The 21,925-nt window shown below is 47.4% G+C and overlaps 1 protein-coding gene across 1 annotated transcript; it reads right to left on the bottom strand.

Annotated features, from left to right (window-relative positions):
• Positions 1 to 6,012: 6,012 nt before the first annotated feature.
• LOC144123856 (endothelin-converting enzyme homolog) lies at positions 6,013 to 18,788 on the bottom strand. The gene is made up of 4 exons (XM_077656584.1): positions 18,782 to 18,788; positions 16,882 to 17,167; positions 10,493 to 10,520; positions 6,013 to 7,059 (listed from the first exon to the last, which is right to left on the bottom strand). The coding sequence occupies exons 1-4, from the start codon at positions 18,786 to 18,788 to the stop codon at positions 6,013 to 6,015; spliced, it is 1,368 nt and encodes a 455-aa protein (XP_077512710.1).
• Positions 18,789 to 21,925: the final 3,137 nt, after the last annotated feature.

Here is a 21,925-nt window from a genome sequence, read left to right as displayed (position 1 = left end):
CGGGCACAGTTTCTTGAGGGAGTGCCACGGGCACGGAGGCGGTAGAGCAGTCCATGTCACAGGCCAAAGTCGTAGCATCGGAAGACGGCGCAGGCTGGAGGCCCAGAGGCGCTGACGATTGCGTGGACGTGGAGGCTGCTCAGGTGGCAACACAGCGGGTATCCGCGTAGCTGTCTTCGACAACGCAGAATCCATGCAGACGCGTAGCGCGGCCTCGCTCGGCAGCGCCGAGCTAAGCCTAGCTTGCCCCTGAGGATTTCGGTTGGGTTTTATCACTTGAGAATGCGCCCACCGTGCCGGGAATTTCTCCGCAGAGGCGTCGTCAGCATTCGGTCTCACGGAGGGCACTGTCCGACCCACGCCACACGCGAGAAGATAGCGAAAAGCGAAAACACATACCTAGAAGACACGTTGTTGTTGTTGTTGTTGCTGTTGTTGTTGACCTCACACAATGGCACATACCCACAAGGGGGATTGGCCATAACCAGGCGGTGACTATTTAAATGACCAGTTGCATGTGGCAAGCATGGGATGACCTACCAAAATTTGGATCGCACAGTTTCCGTAGCCGAGGTGGTTGCAGGAGGTTAGGGGGGTCATACAAACTAAAATTTAGGCAAAGAAGGGGTAGGGATTACTATAAGCGGTTGTAAAAACCGAAATACAGAAGCTGATAATGGGATGGGCAGGTCGAAAGTTCATGATGGTAGACGTTTTGATTCTAGGAGATAATTTTGAACAGCAGAGCAAACATTCCCATTGGTATGGCCCAGCATAGAAGCGCCAAGAGACAGAACAACCGCAGAAGACAGGCGCAAACTGAGATTCTGTATTGGAACTTCTAATAGTCGCCTCCTAATCGATGAGTAGCGACGGCAAAAAAGAAGAAAGTGCTCTATGGGGAGATCGCCAGACCAGGCCTGTATAGGTAAAAATTTAGTTGCGGCACCCGGCAACGAAGCCTCGTGAAGGAAACTTCAAGATTGCGCGATCGCCAGACTGAGCTTCTACATGGGAACAGTAGGTGCTGGAAGTCGTCCAAGGAAGTAAGCGCTGATGCGCCCAATTCGTTCATTACAGTGTACCGTCGAAAGCGTGCCGCCGTGATGTAAGCAGTTGTTGGAAGCGGGTCAACAATCGGTCCACTCTGGGCTGCCTTCGCTAAAGCATCAGCTGATTCATTTAATAGAAGACCCCTGTGCCCAGGAACCCAAAGAAATCGAATTGATGTGATGTGTGGAGGGATCAGGAATTTTAGTATCCGAAAGAGCTGCGATTCAGTGGACACCGAGAGGGAAGTGCATAAAGATAACGAGTCCGTAATTATTATTACTGCTGATAAAGAAATTGGTACCTTGCGCAAAGCGAGAACCACTGCTAGAAACTCAGCCAGATAGATAGGAGTGAAATCTTGGAGTCAGAGAGAAAAAGACCAGTCAAGGGACTGGGAGTAAATACCTACACCTGCCTTTTCTGCACACACCGAGCCATCAGTCGCAATTGCAACATGTGAGCTGAAGGTCGACAAATAATCCTGCAACATACCATTTAGCCATGAGAAAGGCAGTAATTTTGCATTACATGGATAAATGTCATCGTAGATGATAGACACATTTGCAGGGATGGACCGCACCGGAACAATTTCAGGTATTCGCACGTTGAGTGGGCCCAGCAAAGATTCAACGAAACAGATTTGGGGAGTTTGAAGGCGAGACCATCCGACACCCAAGAACTCCGCTCGCTGCCCTAGGAAGATCAACTCGGATGCATGCTGCTCCGAGTCGCAAAACTTTAAAAACGTTTGTACTGTCAAAAGGCGAAACCTTGCAGTAAGAGACGGCACCCGCGCTTCCAGATACAAAACATTGTTTGCCACACATTTAGGGAGACCCAAACACAGGCGCAGAGCTTCTCGCTCTAAGAGCAGAAGTGGGCGCAGTTTGTATGCAGCTGCTCCAGCTGCTCCAGAGCAGCAAAGAAAGCTATATCGTCTGCATACACGTACGTAGTCACGTCAGGGGAAGTCGGAATCGAACTGAGTAAGAGGATGAATAGAACAGGGGAGAGAACTGCACCTTGAGGCACACCTCTAGATTGATGAAATTTCCTTGTAGAAACTTCGCGTTGACAACAATAAAATTCTCTGTCAGCCAGGAAAGCTGACACCCATTCCACAAAATAACTTGGCAAGCCCAGAGCCCGTAGTCTGTACATCAGAGGCCCATGTTCGACACTGTCATATGCTTTCGAGATGCCTAGAGTTACCAGCGCAGCATACTGTCGACGCCGGCGCGCTAGTCGGACACGGCTTTCGAGGTCAGTATGCGCACACCATATAGAGCACCCAGGCTTGAAACCAATCTGACAGGGGTTAAGTAGTCCCTTTTCAGTAATAATGGGCATGATTCGTCCATATAGCACGCGTTCAACCAATTTCACCAGATTTGATGTCAATGAAATTGGTCGAATGTTGTCTAAGACCAACCCTTCGCCTGGCTTCTTAAGCACCGGGATAATTTTGGAAACACGCCATGCATCCGGGATCCATGGGGTTCTAATAGAGTAATTTACCAGCTCCAATATAGCATTGGGGGATTCGTCGAACAGTATTTTAATCATCGCAGAGGTGACACGGTCAGGACCAGGAGCTGCAGAAGGTAACCGATTTATCACCTGTGAGAGCTCAGAAACCGAGACATTAAGGAAATCATCATAGTGATCCCCAAGTAGTTGTGGGCGAGAGAGCGCAGCCGAAAAACGGTGTTCCAAGCCTTTGCCAATTTCTTCTAATGACCTGGCAAGCTCTACTGGAGTCAGCACATGAGAGGGAATGTTGTTAGGCGGTGGCAGCCAGTTCCTTGACCTCAGAAAGCGAAACAAGGCTTGTCTGTTATTAGATTTTGATAGATGGTCATAATCCTATTGATCATATTTTTCTTTTGCCCTAGCGACTGTGCGCTTGAAGGTAGCTGCAAGAAACTTATAATCGATCAAATTCCGGGGACATTGATTATGGATAAGTTTCTTCCAGGCTGCCTTGCGCCGCCTATAATCCTTTGAACATTCTGCATTCCACCAAGGGCTCTGAGAAGTGCCTATGCTATCGCACACTGTAAACTCTGATTGCCTCCGTACCCGATCTAAAATAGAGCATAAGCCTAACACCGTGCTCTCCTGAGACAAATTCGGCAAAGAGTGTAGTTCTGAACTGAGTGAACTTTTGAAATTGTTGTAATCGACTAGGGTGCAACTGAATCCGCCGATAGAAGTCATCGGACACACAATGTCAAAAGTGAGTGGGAAATGGTTACTGTTTGTTGCAGAGTCAACCGGAGTCCAGGAGGAAACTGCTACCCCTGGGGTTGAAAACGTTAAATCCAATGCTGATCGGGAGTGCCCACGGAGAAAGGTCGGAAAACCCGAGTTATGACAGTTTAGGTTATTCACACAAGCCCAATCCCATAAACGCAAACCGCACTGGTCTGTTCGATAACCCCATGTCAAGTGATGCGAATTGAAATCCCCAACAAGCAACACATGTGATCTGCTGACAGAGAGTGAGGAATCTAATGGCCGTGTGTCATTAACCCCAGATGGAAAATATACATTTGCGACAGTAATGGGATGGAAACCAGGAACTAAAAGATCCACTGCCTGAATTTCGCAATGAGCGTCCACACGCTGAAACACCAATCGTGCCTTGTGACAGAATCTGTTTGAAACCAGCAGAAGCAAACCCCCCCCCCCCCCCCCCTTGATGGGCGGTCCATTCTAAAAATTCGATAATGTGCCATTTGAAATGAAAACTCTTTCGACAACCAGGTTTCTTGAAGCGCAATGACATGACGAGAAAATCGATTTGAAAGAGTTACTAAACCAGTGAAAGCTGATTGAATGGAACGGCAGTTCCACTGCAGCACTCTCAGAGACCCTATTCTGCCGAGAGATCTGCAGCAGCAACTGCCTTTTCCAAAATGCTGTGGTGATCAGTTTTTCCTCAATTACTCTTTTTTGTTTTGGATTGAGGGGAGCTAGACGGACCAGCAACGGCCAAAGGAGACCAGCTACGTTTCTGAGCTCGAGCATCGAGCTCTATCAGCTCAACACACCCATCAATTGCTCCGGTCGTGACTTCAGGTACATGAGTTGGAGGCGTGCGTTCTTTCTGCGGCTGCATTGAAACAAGGGAAGGCGTCTCCGCACTGAGTTCAGTAGGTACTGCAGGATCCAAGGATGACTTCAACGCAGCATTGGAGGTCATTATTGAAGAGGTCATTTGGGCCACCATGACTTGCGATATGAACTCTGTTACTGAATTCACTAGCCGATCCATGACCTTGGCCATTGCCTTTTCAACCGCTGTAGCAATCGCATCTGACAGGCTTGAATCCACGACCGCAGTCGTCTGCCGTGCTGCCACACTTGAGTACCCGTACGTCCTTTCCTTAACAATAGCCATAGCCTCGCGCCTTGAGCACCGGCGCTTTTCTAACACTTCCAGCACCTTAACCTCCTCAGCCCTTGCAGGACAATTAGAATATGTGGTGGAGTGACTACCGCTGCACAAGCAACACATCTCATCTTTTGAACACCTTCCTTCACGGTCATGATTACCACCACACACACTGCACCTTGAGCTCGACTTGCAGGCGTTCGCGCTGTGGCCAAACCTCCAGCAGTTGCGGCATTGAAGTGGCCTTGAAGAATACGGATCGACCCTAAAAGCCAGGGGCCAAACCTTTAACTCAGATGGACAGGAGAGACCCGCAAAGGTGGCAATTACCGTTTCAGTTGGAAGTTTTGTTTCCTCGACGACCCGAGCGCACCGATGTACAGAAATCACCCCTGCGGAGGAGAGTTTCTCTAGCGTTTCCTTAGGGCTAAGGCGTGGGTCAACCCCTCGCACCAGACCTTTAGAGCACGCCAAGTGCGGCGGAATAAATGCGCTTACCGACTGGCTTCCAAAAGCTGTGCACGTTAACAAATCCATGATGCAGGCCTGGTCGGCCGACCTGCACACCACGCCTCCTCTGCCGTACTGCCGGACGTCACAGATTTTTAAGAAGTGAGGCGTAATCACCTGTAGCGCAGTCTGAACCGCATCCGGGTTATTGAGTCGAATGGCGCCACCATCCGATGGAACCAAGGCCACGGGAATAGTGCCGACGCCAACCCGAAAGAAGGCGTCCAGGGGGAGTTGCTTAGGGGGGAGGGTGGCCGACCAGGGGGAGTTCCCCTGGCCAGGAGAGGACGTCGACATTCGCCCCTAGCGACCTGCAAGCGCCCTGCAAAAGCGAAAGACAATCAAGCAATCAGTAGCTAGTGATACGAACAGTCACCGCCCAGTGAGACCACGCCCGCCTGTGGGAACAGGGACAGCCACGTCCACGCTGTCAGCTGCTTTTTCGAGTGAACCCCACCCACTAGGGCTTCGTAGCCACCCACTAGGGCTTCGTCTTCTTCCTCCAAGTGTTCTTTAGCGTGGCTGGCTGAAGTTATGGTTTTAAATGCTACGAAATTGTCTTGTTTCTTTAATACAAAAAGAGACCAAGGCAGAACTACGTTTGTATTATTTAAATACGTTTTTGCACGCACGCGAGCCACCGTCCGCTGCGCTGCTCAGAGTAGCAGACGACGGGCCAATCTTCAAGCGGGCGCAGCGCCACCACCTGTACGGCGAACACGTTGGGACAGCGCCACTCCCTGGCGCACCGCGGCTGTTTTCAATCCGCCCCAATCTAAAAACGTTGCTTATCATGTGTTACCAGGACTGCTCTTGCGCCTCTCGCGCTGCAGGGAAAAACTTAAGCCCCTCCGCGCCGCGCGCATAAAATCCCGCACAAAATCAGTGCCTTACACAACCTTGGTAGTGAGGATTACGACCGTAGAAAGTGGTCATGCTCATAAAGGAAAAAACGCACCTAATTTGATGACCAGCTTAGTAGATTTATCAATTAATACCATCCGTTTGGAATGAGAGCACAAAGGTAACAAGATAGCCGGGTGAAAATATCAAAGCACTTCGCAACGGCTGAACGAGTTCATGTCGGAGCCGTTAGCGCAAGCAAATGCCTTCGCAAACTCCGGCGTGTTCATAAGAGGCACATTACAACGCATGTCCATCGGGGAGTAATACTTGACGACGTCGTCCTTGTCGCCGCTACTTCGGAGCTTCCTAAGTTCCGAGAGCGGCCAGCACCACTTGTAGCAACTCGCAACGAAGAAGAGCTGGTCGGCGCCGAACTGCCGGCCGCCTATGCTGAACCCTGGCTGCGGTCCGAGATCCTGGAAAGCCTGCAGGGCTTTAGCTATGCCGCCACAGTCAGCGAAATTCTCTGCGAGGGCTGTGTTTCCGAACGCTATGCTTGTGGCTTCTGAGGTCTCGTTGTACAGCCGGCGGAGGCAGCGGAGCCGTTCGTTAAAGTTCTCACGGGACTGCGGTGACCACCAGTCTTCACGCTCGCCAAGCTCATTGTAGAGACCGAAATCTTCGTCGAAGCTATGAGTGATCTCATGGCCGATGACATGGCCGAGGCTACCGTTATTCAGAGCCGCTGGCACGCCCTCAACCTGGAAGAAAGGGGCGAATATGACGGCCGGAGGAATCACTATGAAATGGTAGATGGGAACATAGAAGGCGTTCACGATGACCATGGGAACGTCCCTCTTGACGGGGCTGAAGACGGGCTGCGACGCGTTGAGAAGTTTCAAGTGCGTTGCGGTTCTGGCGCGCTTCATCGCGAGCAGCATCTCCGGGTAGCGTTGGTACTTTCGTGCAGAGGGCAAATAAGAATGGTACTCGTCCAGCTGCGGTGTCGCCGACAGGTTCTCGGGGCGCCCCACAATCTTCTCCAGGTCGGAAAGCCGGCGAAGCGCCCTCTCACGCGTTCGCACGTCGATCCAAAGCCTGCCTTTTGCGGTCGTGATGCGCGCCAACATGTCCTGCTCAGCGTCCACATGTCCACCAGGAAAGAACCACCGCATGAACAGGTCTCCTGACAGGAATGGCAGCTCCAGCACCGCGACGGTGAAGCAGTGTTGCAACGACAGCAGCACTGCCTGCAAAAGTCGGAAGTCCGTTTTTCGGTCTTGTCACACGTACAGGTAGAGGCAATGTTAAGCGGAGCACGCTGTGTTGTTTTCAGCGAAAACGAGCTATCCCAAGCACAAATGAAAAAACGCTGCACTGCGTTCATGAACAACTGCGTCCACTACAAGCATGCACTTGTCATAGCTCCCAATTTAACCTAGCCAACGCGCATATAGCATCAGGAAGCAATAACTTGCTCCGTTCACATGGTCCGCAACAGCAGAAAAAAAACGCAGTTAGCGTGGGCTGAAAAATGGACGGAAACACGCAGCAAAAGTGAGACATCAAATTATACATCCTTGAAGGGTCATGCTCAGTTAAGCTCACACCACAATTTCGTGCCTGTACTCAACGCCTCAAGTTCTAAAAGTTGCTTGTGTCTGTTAAGTTGACCGTAGTGTAACTTAGAGAGAAATGAGCGGAGCCAAAGAGCCGAAGGTAGTTAGTGGGCTAGGCAGCACGCCAGCGATGGCCCGTGCTAATGTTCTACGCTTCTTGGTGCAGTTCCTCGGACTCTTGAGCTCGCAGCTGCTGGAGTGTTCGAGCCCCCGGGTCCCGTACCTAGCATCCGTCGTCAACTCCAGTCCAGACGCAACACTCCTGCTTTCCGGACTTCACACGGTTGAGCCTTTCTCGGCTACGAATGGCCAGCCCATCGACAACGCATCCCGGTCCGCGCAATTTCTACACGGCCACGGACCATATCTTCAAACATCATGGCTTTCCCTGAGCCGCCTGTACGCCGGAACCGCCCCTGTACATCCTGCGCATGCGTGGACTTGTGCTGAAAAGGCAGCTCGGTGTGGCGCGCCCTTCAGTGGGCTCGGCAGCACGCCAGCGATGGCCCGTGCTAACGTTCTACGCTTCTTGGTGCAGTTCCTCGGACTCTCGAGCTCGCAGCTGCTGGAGTGTTCGAGCCCCCGGGTCCCGTACCTAGCATCCGTCGTCAACTCCAGTCCAGACGCAACACTCCTGCTTTCCGGACTTCACACGGTTGAGCCTTTCTCGGCTACGAATGGCCAGCCCATCGACAACGCATCCCGGTCCGCGCAATTTCTACACGGCCACGGACCATATCTTCAAGCATCATGGCTTTCCCTGATCCGCCTGAACGCCGGAACCGCCCTTGTACATCCTGCGCATGCGTGGACTTGTGCTAAAAAGGCAGCTCGGAGCGGCGCGCCCTTTAGTGGGCTCGGCAGCACGCCAGCGATGGCCCGTGCTAACGTTCTACGCTTCTTGGTGCAGGTAATGAAACCTTATTGCCTTTACGCTAAGCCAAGTAGCTACCGTGCACTCTTGGTACTGCCGAACCCACGGCGTTTCCGGTCCATCATGTATGACGGTGCGCATATGTTGTTAAAACTTCTTATGGTAGCTGGTGATATAGAATCTAACCCCGGCCCTAACAAAGAGATTCTTGATGCTTTGAAGGAAATTCAAACTGGGCAGACAGCAATGCTAGCGCAGCTAAAGTCGATTGAAATGAAACTAGTTGATCATGATAAAACGTTTTGCGAGATTAAGGCGCGACTAGATAAAATTGAGACAGCATGTGTTGGTATTGATGACATGCAGAGTGAATTGAAAGAACTGCATGGAATCAGCACTGAGAACACGGCGCAGATAAATGCTCTGTCTGCCCGGGTAAATGATGCAGAAAATCGGTCCAGACGAAACAACCTTGTTTTCTACAGCCTTGAAGATAAAGATAAAGAAACATGGTCAGATTCTGAAAATATCATCATTGCACACATTAATCAGTATTTAGACATCCAGTTAGAGCCACGCGACATTGAGCGTGCACATCGCCTTGGGACTTTCCAAACTGGTAGGTGCAGACCTATAATTGTGAGATTTGCTCACTTTAAAGACAAAGAGCAAGTCCTGTCTTCCGCTCGGAAATTCAAAGACACAGGATATGCGGTTGCTCAAGATCTTTCTCCCAGCACGCGCCTTGCCCAGAAACACCTCATCGAATTTGGAAAGGCTCGAAAACTGAAATACAAGTTGCGAAATGAAAAGCTTGTCACTAGTGAAAAAACGTACCATTTCGACCATGTTTCTAACCATGTCGTTGAGGACAGCTTGTAGCCACCATTAAAACCAAATTGTGAACCCCGTTCGCCGAATCGTCACCTTTTATCATTTCTGCTTGCTAACATTCGAAGTGTTGTTCCCAAGCGCGATTCATTGTGCAGTTTAATAGGTTCATCTTCATGCGATATCTTACTACTAACTGAAACATGGCTTAACACATCAGTTCACGATTCTGAGATTCTTCCATTTCTCCCAGATTTTGAGATATTCCGGAAGGATAGACCCGATAATTCGCGCGGTGGGGGTGTATTGCTCGCCACTAAACGGGATCTGCATTGTTCATTTGTTAACCTCCCTTCACAACTGGAAATGATTTGGCTTCGATGCACTACTACACATCCGCCCATCCTCATTGGTATTTGTTACCACCCTCCTAATGCTGACAGTTCTTTCACCCCCTTATTTCATGATGCCTTAAATGTATTAACTAAAACATATCCACTTAGCCCTATCCTTCTCTTCGGTGATTTTAATTTTCCCACAATAGATTGGTCTAATCCCGCCGCTACATTATCGAAAAGCAGCCCGGCTAGCGATTTCTTAAACACGTGTATGACTTTTGGCTTAACTCAACTCGTCACTGATCCCACACGCGTTACTGACCACTCGTCCAACGTTCTAGATCTCGTATTAACAACGCATCCTGATAATTTTACTCCTATCACCTTGTTGCGCGGTCTCAGCGATCATTTGACGATACATTCTTCTTTTTATTGCAACGTACTAAAGAAACAAAAAAAATAAAAAAAACACTTACGCTTTATGATAAAGGAGACTATGCCAGCATGAACCGTGAATTATCAGATTACTTCGACACCTTCGCTGCTAACTTTCCACTACATTCTCTCGAGTCAAACTGGTTACTTTTCAAAACAGAGATGCATCGGCTTATAAGTCTTTACATTCCAACCATTACTATATCAGAAAGAATAACATCACCATGGTTTATTGTATCACTCAAACGACTCAATAATAAGAAAAAACGCCTGTTCCGGTCGGCCAAGCTGTCTAACTCTTCTTCCACATGGCAGAAGTATCATGCTGTCGCAAAAGAATACGACAAGTTAACCGCTCAGACTAAACGGAAGTTTTTTTCTACTACTTTACCATCTATGCTGCAGACTAACCCAAAACGATTTTGGAAAACCATTAGCCCTAATCAATGTAATGAGATTTCACTTAACAGTAGCTCTGGATCTCCTATTCCCGACACTGAGGTTGCAGATGTTCTTAACAGTATTCAGTTCGGTCTTTAGTAATGAACCCCTTGACAATCTTCCAGATCCACCATATTTTACGCACCCGCTCATGCAAAATATCACATTTCATCCTGTCGGCATAGTCAAGGTAATTGAGTCACTGAAGAACTCGTCATCTACTGGAGTGGACGGTATCAACGCCAAAGTGCTAAAAAATACTAAACATACGTGTAGCCTGTTCTTATCGCTCATATTCTAGGAATCCCTGAACACCGGTTCGATTCCACGTGACTGGCAGGTGGGCAAGGTCATCCCAGTCTTCAAGAAAGGAAGCCGATCATCGCCGAGTAACTACCGCCCGATTTCCATAACAAGCGTTTCTTGTAAAATAATGGAGCATGTTTTATGCTCGCATATTGCTACCTTCCTATCGTCCGTTCATTTTTTTCACTCAAGCCAGCATGGTTTTCGCAAGAATCATTCCTGTGACACCCAACTGGCACTCTTCCTGCACGACTTACATTTAAACCTTGATCGTAATATCCCGACTGATGCAGTGTTTTTAGACTTTGAAAAAGCGTTCGATAAGGTTCCCCAATGGTCGTCTTTTACTAAAGTTATCGCGCCTTAATATTCATCCATGTGTTCTGAACTGGATTCGAGGGTTTTTATCTAACCGTCAGCAGTTCGTATATGCCAATTCACACTCTTCATCCTTAACACCTGTGCTCTCAGGGGTACCTCAAGTAACGGTACTCGGTCCCCTCCTTTTCTTGATATATATTAATGACCTACCGTGTAACATTTCTTCTCATATCCGACTCTTTGCCGATGACTGTGTCGTTTACCGAAGCATTACTAACTCCACCGCCCATCTCGCATTACAAACTGACCTTATTCGCATACAGGACTGGTGTAAAACATGGCTTATGTCATTAAATATTTCTAAAACCGTGTTAATGTCCATTCACCGTCGTCGTAATTACGTAGCGCCTAATTATAATATTAATAACCTGCAGATTGGAACATCCGAATCATTCAAATATCTTGGTGTGCATATCTCGCGTGACCTAACTTGGACCTGTCATATTAATCACATAATAAATTCTGCTAATTGTGCTCTAGGTTATTTACGCCGTAACCTTTCACTCGCTCCTCCCCCTATTAAACAGCTTGCTTTTCAAACCTTTGTGCGTCCCAAGCTTGAGTATGCTAACGCTATTTTTGATCCGCACCACGTTAATTACTAACGCCCTCGAATTGGTTCAGAACCGCGCAACACTATTCATTCAATCAAATTATTCCTACCACTCAAGCATCTCAGCACTAAAAGCTCGAATAAACTTGCCCCCCCTAGCCTCGTGCCGTAAGATAGCACGTCTTAACCTTTTTCATAAATTTTTCCATTCTTTGCCTCTTGATAACCCCTACATAAATAGAGCCCACCGCATCGCCTGGTTCAGCCACAGTAAAGCAGTGTATCCCCTACAAGCCCATACTGTGACATTTCAGCAGTCATTTTTTCAGCGTACTGCACGACACTGGAATGACCTGCCCACCGAAGTTGCCATTATCATCAACCCACTAGAATTCAAGCGGAGCGTCGCCAACCTTTCATCTTAACATTTTTTACCATTGTTTGCCAGATACCGTCCACTCCCTCATGTAGTGTCTCAACCGAGACCTTTGAGGAAATAAATAATTAAATAAATAAATAAATAAATAAATAAATAAATAAATAAATAAATAAGAGGTTCTAGTGATGATAATGATAAGCTCTTTTTTTGGCGCAAGGGCCGCTTGGGTCAAAGATCAGAATGGCATAATATGGCATAAGGTATTTTAGTGTGAACAAACCGAGTTTAAAGACTCTTTTTCCAAGCACTTTACGCCAGAGACACCCAGCACCAGGCCGGCGGAAAGTCGTACCGCAGCAAAACCAGCACGCGGAAAACGGGACAGTGACGAGAATATACATCACTGTCCCGTATTCTGCGCGTCGTTTTCGCTCCAACGATGTATCAACTGACTCAGCCACTTTCCCTAAAGCTTGTACACATTGCCACCCACGTGGGTACCCGGCGGCGCAGGAAATCCCGCTCCGCACCTCCTACTTCGAAGCCGGTTGGTCAAGGAACTAGGGCACCGTTGCGGTATGATCAGATTCTGGGTACCTAATTGATAGCCTGGGCTGTGAGGTACCGCGTAGTGAAAGCGAAACGGAACAATTTGAAACGTTTTGATTCCTTCACGTGCGCTGAGTTCACAGCTCACCGGGGATTCTACTTCATCTTGACACACATGCAGTCAGCGCGGCCTAAGATATAATCGTCCAATTTGTCATCTGGAGCCCAATACCACGAAAATAGTCAGCAACTGCGAACCGCTGATGTGCGATAAGCTAAAACCGCAGCAGTTATTTTGCAGCTGAGTGCCTTTGCATAAAACTGCCGATACACTTCACGTTTTGTCGCCGCAATTGGCCGGTGTCGCCAAGACGGGTCATGTTCATGAGTGCAGTGCATGAAGAAAGGTTCATACCAGGAATTCCAGAAAAACGCTGCTAATTCCCTTGGCTGCTAGTACGCGCTGCATGACATTGAACATTAAAAAAGAGCGCTCTGACATTATACGTGACGCAAGAAAGAAAGCGAATGATCGAGTGGCCGCAGAACATAACGTGATAGGACACTAGGTTTAGCGGCACTGGCTCGGAGCTGTCCCGAGTTACTCATACCGCAAATGCTATGAGGCTACGCTACACCTCCCTTCAAGTTGGACTGACTCTGAATTGATTCGGGAGAAAATTTTAAACAATCCACTTTTTTCAGAAATAAATTCATCTGTTCCGGACAAACAACATCACAACCAGAACGATCGATAGAATACATAAAGACCATTAAAGGGAGACTGAGGACCAATTGAAATTGGCTTGTATGGCTTATAAAGGCCTTCAACGTCCGGCCAGCAGTAGTTTTGATTTCGGCTACTGCTAGGCGGCAGGGCCGCGCTTGCCGCTAGCAATCAAGAACTCTGCGTTTCAACCACTATACGTAATTTTTCTCGTATTTCTTCATCAGAGAGTCCCGGGAAAGAATCATAGCGGCGGGAAAAAGTTTTGAAACTTCAAATCGAAATCAACAAATGCACCTTCCGGTATTTGAGAAAGAAAATATTAGAGCTAAAGGCAGACGAGCACACGTAACACCGAAGCAGGACAAGGGCTTGTCCTGCGTCGGTCTTGCTTGCGGTTGTCACCATTTAGCGCTATCACTTTCTGTCTCAAGTACATACGAAGTAATTACGAACAGTACGAGGTACGACATGGCAACGCGTACAAACGCTGAGAAATTATTCAGATTACAGAGTGGTCGTGTGCGGTTTTGCCTCTGCGTTTATTGCCAGATCAGGTCAAATTTTGTGGACTTCCAGTTATCAGAGTAACCTTTGTAGCATCAAGCTGCAGGAAAACGACTATAGGCAAGAATTGAGGCTACGAAAATTGAAGCCGTTAGCAGCGTCGGTTCAGGTTTTCATGTAAAGATGCTATAAACCTCTTTAGGTCTTGAAGAGTATGCATGATTAAAGCCTGCCGATCAAGAGCCTCTCCTGCTTCACTTTCAATTTATTCTTGCTTCTAAATTTTCAGGTCACCTGGTGAAGCAAATTGCCTGTAAGCACTCCGATGAACACCATTAGGTGCCAGCCACCAAAGCATACTTATGCTGGAGCTACGCATTGAATGGAAATGCTGTAAGCATGATTTTCGAAGGACGAGAAAATAGTAATGGTAAACTGAAAAAAAAAACAAAAAAAACTTTGGCGCCTAAGTCACCTTGAGATTGAAATGGGATAGCAAATGATTTCACATTTGGATCAGCTTCTGTTGCAACCGCTATGTGCGTTTGTGTTAGTTTATTGGAAACTTTTGGTCCATAAACCGCCATATTGGGAGTGGCAGCTGCAGTAGCAGGTATCCGCAATTCTGTGGCGTTGCCGACATTTGCCTATATCTGATTTTAGTGCGGTTAGCACTAGAGCTTCCTCTCGGCCGCTTAGCCTTTGTCCGTGAGGTCCCTTTTGTGTCCCCACCGGACTGTGGGCAATGTGCCCTAGGTGGCAGATGGGTCACCTCTGTCACGTTACCTGGTAGCGTCATCACAATCTTCGCACTGGATTGTGAGCAAACTGCCCACCGTTGTAGGCGGCAGTTCAATTCATGATTGGTCACGATAAGTTCTTCGGAAGCAGGAAGTTTGTTCTCACAAGACGCACTGGTGGCAGCACCTGCCATCACATTGCGGTGGCGAAACGCTTAACCGTTGCACCATTGCAGCGCGAGTGGTTGGGGATTCCAACGATCTATGAATGCAGCCAATGACCTATTCCACACATATGGGCGTTAATCTACTATTGCTATCGCGTAATACCCTCAAGGCAGAGAGGTTAAGTGTACCCTCCAGTGAAACCGGAACGCCTAAATTCGAAGTGAGAACCGAAGTGTTAGCGCACCTATTTCGATTTGGCCAAACCATGCTAAATTGTCCGTCATTTCTATAAAGAGTTTTTATTTTGATTTTCTATCCAGGCTGCTATCTATATAGAAACTTGATTGCTGAGAACCCGGCGGGCAGGTTGTGACGACGTCACAAGGTCACGCCATCTCTCTCGACCAAACATTAGTTTAACTGCCACCTGGCACAACGGGCAAGTTGCTCACAATCCGAAAGGGCACGTTGCCCCATCCGAGGCGAGCTGTTGCGATGACGTCACAAGGTGACGTGACCTCTCTCGACTAGTCATCAAGTTTCGTCTCGGAAATCGACGGGGTTTTCATGTGACATCTCTAAAGCTATCGCTTAAAAATTGTAGACTGAGCATTCAGTAAGGGTGGGACCACGGTTGCCAGCGATCTCTCAATTTTGCCCTGCGCACGCCACGCATCCCGCCTCTTGGAACCTTCGTCGACAACGGTTGGGATGCGCGGTCCAAAGACACCACCGGTCGCTTCGATGCCATCGTAGGGTTTACAAGAATAAAAGGCTAGGTGGGAGCCTAACATGGCATGGACACCTATACCATGAAGGAAGCTATTTAGCGAGACGCAAGGACAACACCATAAACGTTTTTTTTTTATGCTCTGGGTTTTTCTGGCTGTTATGACGTTTGTCCGGCCGTAAAATCTGCCATGAAGGGCGTTTTGGAATTGCCTGTCATGTCATGCAAAAAGGAGCTCGACGCCTTTATTGCAGAAAATGTTGAATTTTAATGATTTGTAGTCAATCTAAACTTGTGTCGTACAGGTACGAGCGTAATAAAACAGCACACAATTCCATTCGAAATGCCATCGCACCTTCCGTATCGAATATTAAATATTATTAATGCAAAAGCGCTACATACGTCATTGGTAACGAAACCTGGCGTCAGTGTTCAGCTCCAGCAGTGCTCCCAGAATCCAACATGACGTCACCGTGCTAAGAAAGAAAAATAAAATTCCTGTGCAAGATGCGGGGAATTGAACCGCGGGACAGTCAGGCTTCGAGGGTAGCACGTAAACCATGGTCCACAAAACAGCATTGTTTCTTTGCGAACGAAGGTGAACCTAGTATATGAATTTCCTTGCGGCTGTATGCTAATTAGTAGGCGTGTCACTGGAAAGGAAGAGAAAAAACGAATACCTAAATAAAAAGGATGTAAAATAATTAAACAACGCTTGCTCATTCAAACTACGAGCCTTGAGTGCCCTCCGTAATTTTCTTGTTTGTCCATGATAAAGTGCACTGATAGGTCCAGTACCAGCATGAACGCGCCATAGCTGGCAACTTCAATTAGGAAATGCATGAAAAATGTTAGGAGGCAACAGCGTGCTGCACTTAGTTCTTCCTCGCATATAACGCTAAGGATTCCGTGATAACTACCTGAGAGCGAATGACGGCGTTGTCTAGCCTCAGAGATCCACGCAAAAAAAAAACTGCCTCGACACACTCTTTGCTTGCAAAAATGTCCCGGAGTGGAGGCATCTTGTATTTCAGTTGTATTAGGCGTTCAGATAGAATGCTTCTTCCGTCAACATTCATCAGTGAATATCGGTGAAATTACACCCGCACTACGTGAAACTTGAGCCCCTTATTAAGCTATAGCACAGCAACAGCCACTTTCTCATTAGCGCTAAAGAATTCATTAAGCTATATTTTAGTGATGGAGAGCATATGGAGAACTTCAGAAAGGACCACATATGACCCCTTATTAAATAACTCTTGATTCGCCTTGTGCGACTCCTAACCTGGCTAATCACCGCGACAGCGCCTTCATTGCAGGACAGCTGATCAAACGCTCCTGCTAGGATGGCCTAAATCGATAAAGGTCTTTCGTTAAAGGCTACGGGATTCACCTTCCAACGTTGGCCTGCACTGATAGAGTGATTTTTGTCACCCGTGGCAGCGTCACAGGCTTAGCTACCACATAGCTTAGCCAGTGTGCAAGTGGTTTCACCTCTTCGAGAGTACGCTGGCAGTCTGCACGAAGAAGGCGCCAAGGGTTCCCGCCTGGATGAGTAATTTTCGCACGAATGCCCACTGGGCGAGCATCTGCAGGTCGATCCCCAGGTGGAGCGTGTAGAATCCTGGCCTCTTGAGGTATACGCCCGGCTCCAGGGCAAACAGCACGTGGACGTTCCGCACCAGGCTCAGCTCGATCAGCCGCTGCAACAACGAGCCGCTGGGATTCTCCTCGGGCGGCCACGGAAGCTCGTGCTGGGCCATCACCTTCCTAACGAAGTCTGCGTTCAGAGAGCGGCGTATTACTGGGACGTCCCGTAATAGCTTCCCGATTTCCCGCAACTGATTTTAGAAGGCGGGCAATAAATTGAAAGCGGATGCCTGGATTCAAACTGCATAGTTATAGTAAGTAGTACAGTGCGTGCATACAATTCCTCCCTCTCGATTGTATACTTCACGTTTGCTACTTTCTTGATAAGGTATGCATAAAGGTGCTATCGTCCAGACGACGAAGCACATCTCGGAATCTTCTTACGAAAACTTGAGGATAAAAATACAAAATTCCAGAGAGCTATCATGCGTCAACCCGCATTTATGATCTTCCATTATGACCCTAACGTCGTCGCCATTTTCTATCTCCCACTATGTCCTCGTTGCCGTCTCTGCAGACACTGAATGCGGAATGGCGACCGAAGATATTAAAGTCAAACCAGCGCTTCAATTTGCACAGAACCGAAGTAAGCTTAATATTAATAAACAGTTAGCACCAGAGCCCGAATATTGGAGAAATCTGACCGTCCGAATCCTTGGTTAGCAGGTGACGATATGGAGAGTGATATTCCTCGCTTTCACGTTTAGGGAAGTGGACTGCGAGTGAAAGTTGGGAGGGATGATGCTGATGGGGTCCGAGGATCCGGGTGGCGGGTGAAGGAGAGGCCAAGGGGGCACGACGGACCACACGGTGACTGGCGGACTGGATCACGCCAACCGCTCGCACGGTCTGAGCCCAATAGTGGCAGTGGCTGCTCTGGCCGGGAGAACACTGCCTAACGCACGCTATCCGCGTCGATCGCATTCATCGTCTAGTTTAATAACTACAGACGTAAAATAAAGGCGATGGGTGCTTGATGCCGAGAATAGGCTCATGTTAGCAAGGAGAGCACTAAAACTATATAAGACAAACGGCGAGAAGGTCGATATTTACAGCTGCTGTGCGGGAAGTTTCACAGTGTTTTGCTACACCAAGAGGTCGGCGGGGTTCTGGCAGAATGTCGAATAGGATAACTACAGGGAATTCATAACACAGTTTGAAATTCAACCGCCAACTCAAGCGATCAGCCTACAGCACAAACTACAAGAGCAAACTGTTGTACATTTATTAGCCCTTCTGAGCTCTTTCCACAGTTTTGTACCTTAGTCGACGGCACCGTCCTCACAGCACTCCGGGCCCGCATGGTGCCTCTCCAGAGCACCGAATGGTGGGTGCACCCGGCGGCAAAAAATGCATCTCTGACCTACGATCACAGTGTCTGCCGCATACGAGGCGAAAGCGCTAAACCCTAGGGCAACCTCCAACCTCTGCCGTGGCTTGCTGAATACGCTGTTACATTATCTATGGTGGCTGTTCAGGTGCTCCGACCGGCAAGCAAGATAGCTTAGTTCGGCGTGCCTCAACTTCATGATGGACGACAATGGCGCTTGTGTTTTCCGTAGGACGATTGCGTCGTCTACTACTCGTAGCAGCTGCATCTCCCCTTTCGGGATTTTCGATAGAAACATTGCATATTGTGTTTGTCATATTAGATACAATGGCTGAAGCAGTCTAACTGATTGGCACTGAAAATAGAAGTGTATAAGTGCTGCTTTAATGTATCTTCTTTCTACAGCTCTCGTACCGGGCATAGTAACAAGCCCTATGCTTTAAGAAAGAAAAGAAGAAAGTAAAGCAGTCTTCATATTGGCGAGGGACAGACCTAAGCTACCACTCCTCTTGTGCCGTGGGATCCGTACGTGTTTGGAAAATACCATTTAACCACTCTCAGTTGTGTGCGACTATGCGCTAAACCTGGCATCATTCAGGATGTGGCCGTCCTCGGAAAGGTGCGTTGTAGCGACCACAGAATGGTAAGGTCTAGAATTAGCTTAGACTTGAAGAGGAAACGGAAGAAGCTAGTGAAGAAGAAGACCATTAACGAGTTAGCAGTAAAAGGGAAAGCACAGGAGTTTAGGATAGCGCTGCAAAACAGATATTCGGCTTTAACTGAGGAAGGCGATCTTGATGTTCATTCAATGCACGATAATCTGACATCAATAATTAGGGAGCGCGAAGTAGAAGTAGGCGGTAGGACAGTTCAAAAGAATACCGGAAAGCTATCTCAGGTGACGAAAGATCTGATTAAGAAGCGCCAAAGCATGAGGGCGTCCAACCCTACCGATAGAATAGAACCAACAGAGCTGTAAAAGTTAATAAATAAGCGCAAGGCAGCCGACATAAGGAAGTTTATTATGGAGAGAATCGAGCATGCTCTAAAGAACGGAGGTAGCCTAAAAGCAGTGAAGAGGAAACTAGGCATAGGTAAAAACCAGGTGTATGCATTAAGAGACAAGCAGGGCAATGTCATTAGCAATATGGACAAGATAGTTAACGTAGCCGAAGAGTTCTACACAGACCTGTACAGTAGCCAATGTAATCATAGCGTTAATGAGAAAGACAGCAGTGCACAGCAATGCGTCATCCCGCCAGTAACGAAAGATGAAGTAAAGAAAGCCTTAGAAGCAATGAAAAGGGGAAAAGCAGCTGGGAAGGATCAGGTAACAGCAGATCTATTGAAGGATGGAGGGGACATCGTGCTAGAAAAACTAGCCACCCTGTATACGCATTGTCTTATGACCTAGACTGTACCAGAAGCTTGGAAGAATGCAAACATTATCTTAACTCATAAGAAGGGAGACGCCAAGGACTTGAAAAATTACAGGCCGATCAGCTTACTATCCGTTGCCTACAAAGTATTTACTAAGGTAATCGCTAATAGAGTCAGGACAACGTTAGACTTTAATCAACCAAATGATCAGGCAAGCTTTCGTAAAGGATATTCCGCAATAGATCATGTTCACACTATCAATCAGGTCATAGAGAAATGCGCAGAATATAACCAACCTCTATACATAGCTTTCATTGATTACGAGAAAGCATTCGACTCTGTGGAAACCTCAGCAGTCATGCAGGCATTGCGTAATCAGGGGGTAGAAGAGCCTTATGTTATAATACTGGAAGATATATATAGCACAGTAAGGCATGTTGCTGGGCAAGTTGGTTAAGCATCTTTGAAACTTGGAAAGAATCCACCTTGGCGCAAGTAAAACCACACACACACAAAGGAAAGACAAGGAGACAACGGACAGGCGCCAACTTCCAACTGTTTATTCCTCAAGAAAACCACACAGATAAATAGTCTCAGGATACGCCCACTTTTTTTCACTCCATGTGCCTATCACAGCCATAACCTATCACCCTGCATTATCAGTTTTTGCACAGAAAATTGTACTCCGCCGCATACAAATTCACTGACGTGTCACTCACACACAAAGCCGCCTTTTTCTTTATGTGAAACGCTTCCAACAAAAGCCTCGCCTGTTTAATCTTGCACTGCCTAGAATCCTCGCCTTTTCCAGTCGAGGTTCGCACTTGCACATATTAACATGGTTGACCAAGTTGGCATATTTATCTTTATCTTTATTGCTGTGACCAGTAGACTGGAGCGTGATGTTAGTCTTGTTACGTCCTTTTTTAAAAGGAATGAGTTGGGTCTCCTTCAGTCGGACAAAGATGGCAGGTTTGTGGTCATGGAAAAGGGCCTTTTCAATGAAAAAGCATTGCAAGCGGTTGACAAGAATTTTATTGCCATTAAAAAGGGGGCTGTGAGAGTTAAAACTAAATTCATTAACTTTTGTAGGGACCTGCAACTGCCGAAGCTGGCCAATGACATTGTGAAAAGTAAGAGGAACTCTCTTTCAGTTTTCTTTACTGCAAAAACCCACAAACCTGAGATACCGTTCCGTATTATAGTGAGCGAGAATGGTTCCTGGCAGCATAATGTTAGCCGTTTCTTGCAAAGGAAGCTTAACTTTCTTAAACTGGACGACCCTTTTCGGGTTAAGAACTCGCTGGAGGTTGCTAATTATTTTAAAACACATCCAGAAATTAGGTCCGCTTTTTCAGTAGACATAGAGGATTTGTTTTATTCCGTCCCACACGCTGAGCTGCTGGCGTCTGTTATGTCGTGTGTTGAAAGCACAGGTGAATTGGCCTTCCGGGATGCTGCAGGTATGTCTGTGAAAATTTTTTTGAATTCATTGGAGCAATATCTTAATGTCACTTTTATTGTTTTTAATCAGCAGCCCTACTTGCAGAGAAAAGGAATATGTATTGGTTCCTGTGTAGCCCCTATTTTATGTGAAATTTTTTAGCTGCTTTGGACCAGGATCTTGCACAGTTGTTTTTAGCAGGACCTGTTTTTAAAGCTTTTAGATATGTTGACGATTTTCTTATCCTTTTATCCACCGGTTTTGACAATTCTTTTGAAGCTATTGTGTCCAGGATTTTAAGTGTTTTTAACCTCAAAGGTCGCCGTCTAGTTTTTACGCATGAAGTCCCAAGTGACAAAAAACTGCAATTTTTAGATCTAAGCTTAGCGTTCCGGGAGGACCATTTATGCTGGGGTTACTATCCCCGTACTCGCAAGGAACTCCTGCCCTTCAATACTGCGCATTCAAAAATTGTGAAGCGCGCCATCGCCTCTCTCTGCATTGAGTCCTCGCTTTCAAAGTCATGTCCGCACCAAATGCACGATAGCTTAAAAAATCAGATTGGCCGCCTATTGCCTGCTGGCTTTCCTTCGGTGGTGTTGACTGCTGTCGCTGAAACCCTCCTCCAAAAAACAAAACGCTGTACCAGGCTAAAGAATCCGGAAGAAAGGAGCCCTGCGGTAAAACCTGAAGTTATGCCTTATGTGCACAAAGTTTCACATAATCTGAAGAAG

The sequence above is a fragment of the Amblyomma americanum genome, chromosome 3 (assembly GCF_052857255.1).
Source record: "Amblyomma americanum isolate KBUSLIRL-KWMA chromosome 3, ASM5285725v1, whole genome shotgun sequence".
NCBI lineage: Eukaryota > Metazoa > Arthropoda > Arachnida > Ixodida > Ixodidae > Amblyomma > Amblyomma americanum.
This window is presented reverse-complemented; position numbering and strand designations above follow the sequence as displayed.